The 11,781-nt window shown below is 40.9% G+C and overlaps 2 protein-coding genes across 6 annotated transcripts; one reads left to right on the top strand and one right to left on the bottom strand.

The window, feature by feature from the left end:
* Nucleotides 1-2,640: 2,640 nt before the first annotated feature.
* Nucleotides 2,641-5,067, top strand: LOC115670478 (uncharacterized). The gene is made up of 2 exons (XM_030591769.2): nt 2,641-3,190; nt 4,677-5,067. Exons 1-2 carry the CDS (start codon nt 2,675-2,677, stop codon nt 4,719-4,721), a joined length of 561 nt encoding a protein of 186 aa, XP_030447629.1. The 5' UTR covers nt 2,641-2,674; the 3' UTR covers nt 4,722-5,067.
* Nucleotides 5,068-6,191: 1,124 nt separating this feature from the next.
* LOC115670261 (protein FAR1-RELATED SEQUENCE 9-like) lies at nt 6,192-11,635 on the bottom strand. 5 transcript variants are annotated; one of them, XM_056319855.1, is made up of 9 exons: nt 11,258-11,635; nt 10,424-10,617; nt 8,149-10,309; nt 7,924-8,054; nt 7,797-7,859; nt 7,545-7,607; nt 7,408-7,452; nt 7,222-7,307; nt 6,201-7,011 (listed from the first exon to the last, which is right to left on the bottom strand). In XM_056319855.1, the coding sequence occupies exons 2-8, from the start codon at nt 10,436-10,438 to the stop codon at nt 7,245-7,247; spliced, it is 2,541 nt and encodes an 846-aa protein (XP_056175830.1). In that variant the 5' UTR covers nt 10,439-10,617; nt 11,258-11,635; the 3' UTR covers nt 6,201-7,011; nt 7,222-7,244. The 5 variants fall into 5 exon arrangements, 3 of the variants coding, with proteins under 3 accessions (XP_056175831.1, XP_056175829.1, XP_056175830.1); XR_008818442.1 differs by having other exon boundaries at nt 6,202-7,011; nt 7,142-7,307; XR_008818441.1 differs by having other exon boundaries at nt 6,204-7,011; nt 7,157-7,307.
* Nucleotides 11,636-11,781: the final 146 nt, after the last annotated feature.

Raw genomic sequence — 11,781 nt, 5'->3', positions numbered from 1 at the left:
GGAGTCCAAAGCGGGGCTGTCGGCGCGGACCATCCCTTCTTATCTGTTTTCCATCCATACGAATCCAAAGCACCTTTCTCGATAAAGTTGGGTGATGTCGAATTGACATGTTACACTTGGCACGCCAGACCTGCAATGGCATTATTTGACGGAACATTAACAAGGCCATATATATTTTATACAGATGTAAACGGATCATTTTCTTTGGCACATATATTTGACGGTACCATTGGACGAAACGTTAATGAGTGCCGGATTTGGGTATGAAGTAAAGGTTTTTGATTTCTTACGAGACGAAAAAAAAAATCGAGCCAAATTTAGGACCCAACTTAAAGTCGGCACTTTTTTAAGGAAATTGATCGAAAATCACATCATATATTTATAATGCTACCAAATCTGCTCAATACGTTGTTAATAATTCCATTTACATAATTATTGTTCTTTCCTCCTCATCAATTTTAATTATTGAAAACAAAAAGGGTGTTCACCATCGTTTTGACACAAATTACTAAAACAGTCGAAGGAAAAAAGGGAAAGCTTAACAGGAAATCGACAAAAAGATAAATCATTTGAAAAATGATGGTGTGAGTTATTTCGAATCTCTAATCCCTTTGAACATAGAATCAGCTAGGATATTAGATCACTATTGGTAAAACATGTATTTAAATATAGATGCGTACGAAATCGACATATTACACACGTATAAAACACACGTCGTAATTATACCCTCGAAAAAGTACTCCGAGTTTTAGCTCGTGTATGGTTTTTTAATTAGTCAATTAATAATGTAACGTGTTAATTGATATCGATCATAAGATGTCATTTTCACATAGATAAATATATTGATTTCTTTGTTGAAAAGACAAATTAGTAATAAAACTCAATCATCGATGTGACGCGTATATAAAACTTTGTAGTTATAGTGGTCCGAAGTTGATGTGCATTCTTTTCTCGTTTATAACACAATTGATTTGATAAACTCGTGATAATATGGAGTTTAAATCATATAATAGTAAAGTCAAATTGTTATCGCGTATTTTTTAATTAAAAAAATGATATATAACAGTCTCCTATGATTAGTAACAGCGGCTAGAAAACAAAACTCACCGACATAAAGTTAGAATGTTGTTTGATTATGTTTGCATAACAATTTTTTTTTGTCTTCGAAAAAAAAAACAGTTTTTATTGAAAAACATCATTTGGGCAGTTACAGATAGAATTAGTTATGTAAAAACAGTAATAAACGTAGTCAATTATCTTGAAAGCCAAAAAGAAAAATATTTTTCATAATCAAAAAAATGATTGAGTTTATATTTAATGTTAGATCAACGAGGAGAAATTTCGGTGCCAAAAGATCCCAAATCTCTTCTATTATAAAATAACCTGCATTTTATTCTTTTGCGCAACGAAGCTGATCGTGATTTCTTAAAGTGTACCCAGATATTGTTCTTCTTTTTCTAATTAAAAAAGAGGCTTACCAAACTAAAAAAAGGTGAAATTGTTTTATTGTGTACCTAGGTGTTGTTTTACAAGTGTGATTTCTAGTAAATTAGAGGGCGTTTTGGTGAAATTGAAATCGAAAACTTTCCCCATCGGGATTAACTAGAGAGGAGACGAAATTCTTTGATTAAAGTGTCGCTATCGGGCATCATTTGAATATGTTCAAGCGATGTCGGGCATATACTCAATTCCGTGCGATTGGTTCAGCATTGTCAAAGTACTTTGGTGTTCTAAAGTTCATTAGGCAGATGCAAATAGTGTCTAGAATTTTTTTTTGAGAGTTTTAGGAAAATGCAATTACGTTTCTATAGGCCTTCAGTTTAAGACAGGTTTGGAGGTATTTTGGAATATTATATTTCCTGAATGAAAAAACACAATTTATTTTTTCTTTCAACTTTCATAATTCCGGAAAATGTCTCTACCTCATGCTACCTCAACGACGAGCAGCAAACAAGGAGCTAGCAAGGCTAGATCTGGTTGTCAGCCGCCCAGCCACGCCTGAAGTCACGCAACCCCAGGCGAGGCTTAAGGTCGTCCGACCTCAAGCAGTGTCACCTGGGTTGGCGTCTCCTGGGGTCATGCGACCCCGAGGACACCGCTTGAGGTCACGCGACCTCAGGCAAGGTTTGCCGGCAGTTGGTCGGAAGCCGATTTAGCCCGCTAGCGACCGAGTTCCACCGACAAATAATTTGAGATTTTTTTTTATAGCAAAAGTCCTCTATAAAGTGTAATTTTTACCAAACGACATTTAAATCTGCTTTCCAATGCGTTTTTAAAATACATCTCACCAAACACTATAATCTCGAGGGCTTTTACCATTTTTCCAAAGACATATCCCCAAATCCGAACCGAGCCAGACGCACTCATAGATGAGGTCGTCTAGATCTTGTTTTTTTAGCACGATTGGACTTACGCGCTTCAAAATCAAAATCTCTTTTTTTTTTTAATTAGAATTGAGGTATACTGTTTCCTCTTCGATCATTGGATCCACCAATCCCCCGCTCCGATCCATTTGGAAAAATCCCCTGCTTTTCGTCCCCTTCATCATCATTATACCCTCAAACACGACACCGTTTCGTCCCCGCATAAATATCCCAGCCGACGCCACCTCACCAGTCGCCAATCCCCCTCTCACCCCAATCTCTCTCTCTCTCTATACCAAAACAGTCCTCCAATGGCGGATTCCTCCCTCCTCCTCTCTCTAACCCTCGCCTCCCTCCTCGCCTCCTTCCCTCCCCCTTCCCTCTCGAACCCTAACCCTAACCCTAACCCTACCTCCAGCTCCTCCGCCCCCACCGTCTACGAGCTCCTCCCCGAGTTCGGGCTCCCCAGCGGCCTCCTCCCCGGCTCCGTCCGGTCGTACAACCTCTCCGACGACGGCCAGTTCGCCGTCGACCTGGACAAGCCCTGCTACGTCCAGTTCGACTACCTCGTCTACTACGACCGCCGGATCACCGGGAAGCTCAGCTACGGCTCCATCACGGACCTCGAGGGGATCCAGGTGCAGCGCTTCCTGTTCTGGCTCGACGTCGACGAGATCAGGGTCGACCTCCCCCCCTCCGACTCCATCTACTTCCAGGTCGGGATCATCAACAAGAAGCTCGACGTGGATCAGTTCAAGACCGTCCGCTCGTGCCGGGACAAGGTCGCCTCCGGTTCCTGCGGCGGGCCGTGGAAGCGGGGAATCCAGGTAAATCTGGTTTGGCCGCCAGAAATTAACGCGCGTGGATAACATAAATACACCTGTTCGTCGTTTGGAATTTCGCTGAGTTTGTTGCGATCGATCTGTTGTCGTGTCGTTTGTGCTGATTTGATGGTTTCTTCGTGGGTTGTGATCGGTGTTTGCTTGGGTTCGGATGGGTATAATCGCATTTGGAAGCTACATTAATCGTGTCACTTTTGAGGACTGGTAGATGCTGTTGCTAGTTGTTTGCTTATGAAAAAGCGTTATGGGATTGCTAGCCATGGGATTCGAGAAGGGGGAACTGCAATTTGCATTTTGAATCTCTTTCTAACAGCTTTTTGAGCTCCACTGATCTTCAGAGGCACCAAGCCAGTGATGAAAGATGCAAAACCTTTTCTTTTTCGTGAAAAACTCGACGGATTTGTTGGACCAATAGTTTACTGCTCTTTAAGTTCCTCAGGAGAGCATCATATGTTGAGATACTTTAGCTTTTATTATTTTTGTCATTATCTGTTGGATATATTCGCTTTTGTTTACTTTTCCTTGTTGAAGATGCCCGAGAAAGGATGAATATCTTTTCAATTCTGGTTTGAGGGAATTTTGGAAAAACTCGTAATGGGAAGATGATAGTTCTGTGCAGTTGCTCGTACTCCCGCGGACCGTAAACATTTCTTATAGAATTGGTTGTTCCTTAGGTACAGAATTGTGGCTTGTCCGTGATCAACCTTTGATGTTTAGCTGCATGTTTGTAAGTTTGTAGCTGTGAGCATGGTATTGAGTAATTGAATTAAAGTTACTCTTCCACCTATTTGCTTAATCTATCAAATGGGTTGTTAATGGTGCAACATGAGTTCAATGTTGAGGGAGATAGGGAAAATCGCATTTCCAGTTTCCATTTATGGCTTTTACATAAGTTGGAAGTGGCATCACAGATTTTAGTATCTGTAAGGACCAATGAAGCATCTCATTCATGCAGCTGGTTTTCTTTATCAGCATTTGTACAACTGTTTTATTGACTTGATTATGTCAATGGACAGGCAATAAGTAAAAACATGAGGAAGAATTTGTCCAATGTCCTCTGTAGTGTTCTGCACTTAATTATATTCTTTTTGTCTGATTAGGTCTAAATGACCCTTTTAAATAAAGCTAAAACTCACTCAACTGGCCAAGCAAGAGGAGCCGACTTAAATAAAGATGGTCCCTTTGTTGCTTATAGATTTGACTCGAGCAAGTATCATTCCATTTCTTTTGGGAAATAAGTTGCCTGAGGGGCAACACTTGCTTTCTCTCGACTCTTTAAGTTAGTGATTGTGTGCGAGTCTTCCAGTTCCACGTGTAATATATTTTTTCAGAAGGATGGTTGAAAATAAATGCTCTGTAAAAGTTAATACTAACCTCTCAGTCTTGATGTTCTTGATATCTGTTAATTTTCCATGATTGTAAGTTGCGGCTTTAATACTGATAATACTATTACATGTGCCTCCTTTGGCAGCTTCCCACCCCGGTTGATGATGTTCAGATGCTAATCACTGAGTAGGCATCCCCAGATATTTTTGGGATGCCTATGGTGGATCACGAATTCGAGCTTACCGGCTGTGAACGGCATCATTTTCAGGCTCTGCAACCAAGAGGCTGATAGAGATAGAAAATCAACGAAGTTGAGCAGATATATGTTACTACTGTATGGATGGACTATGTAGCAAGTAAAGTGTCATGTACACGTAAAGTGTTTCCGTATCTCAATTTCGACTTCTGTACCCGGGGACGAGGTATTATGATAAGAACCTTCGTCCCGTGAGTGTTGAGACGAACAATGCAAAAACATGCTGGTGGTAAAGGTCTAGAAAGGCCTTTGGGAATGACAAGGATGATGTCTTTGTATCTGGTCAATTGTTCAATTAGATAAATGGATGGCACTTAATCGTACTTAGAAACTTAGAGAAATGCCAATTAGCGATGTTTAGTTGGCTATGTAATTGCTAGATGCCGGAAACATAGGCGAAATGTACTTACCAAATTTTGATTTCAGTCGCTTGGTGTACTTAATTTTCGAAGTTTGCAATTGATTCGCAATGATCGGAATTCGACTAGGGTTTCTTTTGGACGAAATGAGGTGCCCATATGGCCCTAGAAAATTGATAACGGGTTCACCGTGTTAACAGTTCATTGAAAAATTGACTGCATTTTGGTCAAAGGTTGCCAAAAATTGAAATTTCAATGTAATGCGAGATTGTAGTCGAAATTCCGAGATCTCTGATTGTAAATTTTATTGTATTTTTAGTTGAGCTTCTGGAAAGAGCGACAGTGAATGTATTAACATTTATGAAATATGCAAACAGATAATCAATAATTGTAGCAAGAGCTATTTTATAGACCAATAATAATGGCGAAAAAATATGGTAATCCCACTTTTTTTTAATCTTATTGTTAAAGGTATTAAGGGTATGTTTGTTTCACGGAAAATGAACGATTTGAAAAAAGAATTCCTAAAAATGATAGTTTGAATTGTTTACAAAAACGAATGAATGGAAAAAAATTTCATGATTCACGAATAAAACGATTTGGAACAAAAATTTCTAAAAATGATCGTTTGGATCACTTATAAAATAAATGGACGATAAATTTTTTTCATAGTTCACGAAAAATGTACTATGCGATTACTGTTTTGAAAATGCTTGTTATGTATTTCATTAGCAGGGAATCTGAACATGTATTGTTTGTCTATTATTTGTTATTTTACTAAGACCCCTTGTCCATAGAAAGTAAATGGTTGGAAATTGTAACTTCGCTAACTTAAATCAAACATTATGTCGTGTGGGCTCTAACGGACACAATCGCATCATCTAAGTTAGTACGTATGCATTATTCGAGATAACGTTCCAATCCTCACGTTTTCGCCAAGGCTTCGATAAATTACTAAATGAAGTAATTAAAAAAGAGGACTTGCTTGGTGTCTTGAAGGTGCTAATTGAGTACACGCAAAGATGACTTGTCTCTCTATACTCGCACATTGGCACTGGCTCGATACTTTTGCTTGCGGATCGGTGTTCTTCCCTCGTTGTAGCGGGAGGTAGTGGCCAATGCAATGCAAAGTTTCATATGCAGCTGATCGAAATTGAGCACCTATTCTGTTTGCCGTTTAATAATACAGCTGAAAACCAGATGTTAAAGAACAAAGGCACTTGACCTGGAGTTCCCTGCAAAGAATGAAGTTGATCTAGTTCCGGAAAATTTTCACAGCAACCGTCTGTTACTCTTCCCCCAGGATTCAAGAATTTGCAATTTCCAAGAATCTGAAGCACTTGCAGGTAGCATCAGCAGAGTTTACAATGAGTTAGGAATCGCGGCTGGAAGTTCACAAATCAATTGTAATTGTCATGCCAATAAGAAAGCATTTCGACACAAGACGATTAAAGTTTTGAACAGCCAATGAACCCACCTACAACTCGCTGCAGAATTACACACATGTTTATCGTCTCAAGCTATAAAGTAAATCTCGAAAATTCGATTGTTCTTCAGTGAAAGGAGAGAGCAAATGAACGGCCGAGTAAAGCAACGGACAAGCTAAATACGAGACTTTACTTCACAGCCAGTGGCGTCGGAGAGGCTGTTGATTCGGATGAGCGGAGTGTTTCCAATGGCGCCGATCAGTCCATTCTTGCTGCGTCCATGCTGCTTCTTCTTCGGCGGTTGCCTCCTTCGAGAGTGGTGACCGCAGATAAAAATCAGCCTTGGAAACCTCCACTCCACATTCAGATGAATTCATAGCCTCGATGGTACCTTCTCCAGTCTTATAGAATTTGCTGTAAACCACGATCCCTGACATGCTGCATAAAAGCCAGCATTACAAGCAGGCCAGTACTCCTCAGCCAATATATTTCCTGCACACTCAATGCTAAAGCATTCACGTTCAACCAAGAAACCACAAAGAGTAGCATGGAAGTTCTTATCAATTACCTCATTCTTCTATACCGTGCAAATCCAAATAAATGGGCTGTGCAATAGTGTTGAGCATATTATCTGTGCATAATATTTACATAAGCTGCAGTGCTGAATGCATTCAGCCGGAATCGCCCTTGTTCAATTCGTTCATCCCAGGATGCTGAAAAGAGTTTGATGCCCCCTGCACGGAGGAAAAACAAATATATTGACATTTTACTAAACAATATGCCTAGATAAGTATTGTCTCAAATAATCCCACATCAACAAAAGGCAAGTTGTACCTGGCTCGAAATGGTTCCATGAGATCTATTATTGTACCCCAACATCTATCCACGAGAAACCATTAACAATAAATATTACAATTGTAACGAAAAGATGAAACAACACTGAGATCTAAAATGATTTTCATAATAAGCACCTGACTAGTGAATGGGGGAAATCCATTCATAATCCCTGGCGACATGATGTATGGTGATTGCATCTACAAAAAATATATATGACCCCATTAGTAGGATGTAATTAAATGCTTCCATGGATCCATTATGTTGCTCCAACATATATTAACAAGAAAGAATAGTAACGGAAATCCATGTCGATAGAACAAGCTCTCCTTATGTCGATAGAAGCAATGTGGACGAAAGATAAGTTAATACACCAAGATATTAAATACCTGAGTAGGAAATGGGTAATATCCATTCATTATCCCTGGCGGCATGATATATGGTGGTCGCATCTATATAAAAAATTGATCAAATTAGTAGAATGTAAATACAAATGGAGGACTAAGAGCGTCATACCTGATTATGAAAATTTAGATTTACTGCAGGACCATGAATGTTGCTAGGATAAAAGGCGCTTCCAATTTGATTTATATTTCTCGGATAATTCTGGAAATGGGTTCCATGATGTGTTGCTTGGGTAACCAACTCTACATTGCAAAGTAATAAATATGTCAATTGGCATCATGTAGCACAAGCGAAAAATTTAACTAATCATATTAACTAAAATAATATATCACTCACCACGACTTTCTATTCGTGTTGGGGGTGTTCCTTTCTTGGAGTTTTTCTTTTTTTCCTCACTCGAGGTTTTAAGCCTTCCACAACTTGTTCCCTTTCCTTTCCTTTGAAGGGGGTGCGATACCGAAATCTCACACAAAGAAGCCTCCTCCTCCTCCTCCTCCTCCTCCACATCATCGTCATCATCGTCGTCGCCGTCGTCATCGTCATCGTCATCGTCATCGTCATCGTCATCGTCACTAGCATCATCAGTCACAACCACCCTTTTTTTGTATGACAAAATATCAGCCTTCGCTTTTTCCAAGTACTTCATCACTATTCTCATAGTATTTTCATCTTCGGCTCCCAAAATCATCACTTCAAAAGATAGTTGCATTAACGTGCAAAATCGATCATATCTAGATGGACCCGGTGACATTTGATGAGATTCAACATTCACAATCCCTTGTTTGGCACCCTTAGTCCATCTTTTCAAAATATAGGAAGATGGAATGCCCGTAACTGATACATGCGCATTCAACACTCGCAAAGCATGGCGACACAACCACCCCTTCGATTCAAATAACTTGCATTCACAAGAAACTGAAAAGTCTGCCGCGTCAAATCTGACAACATGTTCATGCTGATGCCCCTCACACTTGATAGTATATACATAAACCAATCCATCAAATGTAGTACTTGAAATATGTTCGGAGAGAGTTTGTAAAAATTCTACATTAAACCTTTCAAAAATGGCACGGGTATACAATGTAGCAGCATGCGTCAAGATGTCATTGTTCCTAACCAACAATTTGGGCTTCCCACGAGAATTGAAATCATCTCGACTTTCGATTTCTTTCATATGTTTCAGTTTTTCTTCATAGTGGTGGACAAGTTCTACAAGGGTCAATGTCTTGGTCGGCGTATGTCGAAAGACATTATTGATGCTCTCGCTCCATTGACTTGATCCTATACCACATGTAAAACTATCACGACCAAAAGCCGAACTCCATTTATGTCTAAGGTCGTATAATCTCCGAAGCCAATTGTTATTCTCCGTACCCCACTCCTCTTCCATTTTCCTCCAAGTAGATTCAAATTCATCCTCCGATCTGCATCCATACATAAGCACCGAGAAATATTTCTCCTTAAACCCCGGCTTGCGGTAAAGATGTGGAATGTGTTGATTGGCATTTTTACCGATGTGCCAAGTGCATAAACGGTGTCGTGTATTTGGAAACACAGTTTTAATGGCTCTTGCCATGGCTGGATCTTGATCGGTGAACATGGTTTTCGGAGCCTTATTCCCCATAGACCTCAAAAACGCCTCAAATAACCAAATAAATGAATCCACGGTCTCATCCGACAAAAATGCACAGCCGAACAGAGTAGTCTTCCCATGGTGATTAACCCCAGCAAAAGGTGCACATATCGTGTTATATTTGTTGGTACGATACGTGGTATCGAACACCAGCACATCACCGAAACAGTCATAATCAAATTTGGACAAACTATCTCTCCAAAAGAAATTTCTCATTCTACCACCTTGATCTATCCATACAGCGTAGGAAAACATTGGGTTTTCCATTTGCATGCAATTAAAATGATTCAGAAGACTTTGACAATCTCCCCCACTTATACCGTTGGATCTTTCTGTTTGCAAAATATTTTGACAATCATGTAGGATGAAACCCGAGTTTTTGCTTCCTCCTGCTTCATTTGCTAAGAACTTATGTGACGTAGTCCCCCCAGTGCCGGTGTAAGAAAAGACACCCTTGCAAGTATCATACATCATTTTTCCGCATCTTAGTAAATGCTTTTGATCTTCCGGTATAAATGCATGGTTATGACCGGAAACATACTCTATGACTTCATAGACACCATTGTCAACCTTAAATTTGATACGAGCAAGACAGCCACATCTAACTTCAAACCTTTCATATTTCTTTTCTTGATCAGATGAGCTACCAGAATGCCCCTCGCAGTTACATACAAAAGTCCGTCGGATTATTTCCCCTTTAGTATTTCTAACCATTTTAGCCTTCCTCACTCCAAATCCTTTGCCAATTGCATAGGCCACATACTTATGATATGCTTCAAGTTCATTTGAAAAAATCATTCCTACTGTAAACTCAAAATCTTTTTCCGTATCACGCATTACACGTGCAAGATGGGAAGTTTCATGCTGCAACCAAAAGAACGAAAAGTATTTAATGCGGTGCTTTTACAAGCAAAACAACATCTCATCCGTTACTTGAGAAAGCAAATTATGTTTCCCATAGTATGAGTGAAGAATTACCTCTGATTCAGCCATCCGGTAACTTTACACGTGCGAATCAACTGATGTGACGACTTTAAAATAGAGTAGCAGCAATAATCTTGGCAAAACCCAGGTTCAATGGAGCAAAAATCACAATGGATGGATGTTCTAGTGGCTTCCACCGGTTGTTAAAAATTGGGTATTCGAAATTGACACCCAAATTGATTCATCCCCTGCAATACGTTCTGGTTGTTCAGAATTGGCTTTGGAAAGTTTAAATACAAAACAAGTACGATACGACGTGTAACCATTCTCGAAGAACACCATCAAAATTGCTCACAGCCACGCATCTCACACAAATGCCCTCCAGCACGTGCACATCTTTATTCTGAACAATTACAAAGGATATTCACGAGAAAGAAAAAGCAAAGCATTCTAAACTTGCTGAAGATCAAATCTAGCAGAACACGAAAATAGCAAAGCATTCCTAATTATATGTATCCCATGCCATGTTTTACACATCTCTCTATTTTTGCTCTCTCCCCATGCCTCTCAACAGCTGTTCGCTGTTGTTTTAAATTTAAAAAAAAAAAATTGCGAAATCATCAAGCATCTCGAAGCAAAGCAATCAGCTGGCTAAGGGACTACACCACCAGCAAACCAAAAATCTCAATCCAGTAAACACAAACATCCATAAGCCGAACATTACCAAACGAACGTAGTCAGGTTCCTGCAAACCCACACAAAATTTCTATAAAGCATTGCTCAGCACGTGCAAACAGGCTCCGAATCTGACACTACTAAAGCCCGGTCTGTCAAATTTTCGAGCTCGTTGGAATATAATCGCGAAAGAGGAGGGGTTAAAACGCTAACCCGAGCTCGTCGTGCGCAGACGACAAATCGGAACTGTCGATGGGGCTCCGGGAGGCGGCGGCGGCGGCGGCGGCGGCGGCGTGGTCGGGAGCGGAGAGAAAGACACTACGCAGCAACGGGAGCGAAGGGGGTCGGCGAGCTCGCTGGACCCAGACCACACGGATCGAGCCACAAACGATGTCGTGAAGAAGCGACCGAGAGAGAGAGAGCTCGCTTCGCGACGGAGGGGAGGGGGGGAAAACCCTAACCCGAGGCTGGTCGGACGCAGACAGAGAGCTCAAAGCCGCCGACGGGGGGCTCCGGGAGGCGGCGGCGGAGGCGGAGGCGCACGAAGGGTTCGTGAAGACGGACGGAGAGGCGGAGCGGAGGAGGGAGGGAGGGAGGGAGCAGAGCGGAGCAGAGCGCGGCTGCCTCTTGGTCGGACGAAGAGAGAGAGAGAGAGAGAGAGCAGAGCAGAGCGAAAGGGGAAAGGAGGAGGGAGGGAAAGAGAGAGCGGAGCAGAGGGCGGGACAGGTTTTCACAGT

Source organism: Syzygium oleosum, unplaced genomic scaffold (assembly GCF_021117445.2).
Source record: "Syzygium oleosum isolate NSW1041296 unplaced genomic scaffold, Sole_v2.1 Sole_v2.19, whole genome shotgun sequence".
NCBI lineage: Eukaryota > Viridiplantae > Streptophyta > Magnoliopsida > Myrtales > Myrtaceae > Syzygium > Syzygium oleosum.
The sequence above is the reverse complement of the archived record's forward strand: the minus strand, read 5'-3'. Positions and strand labels throughout refer to the sequence as shown.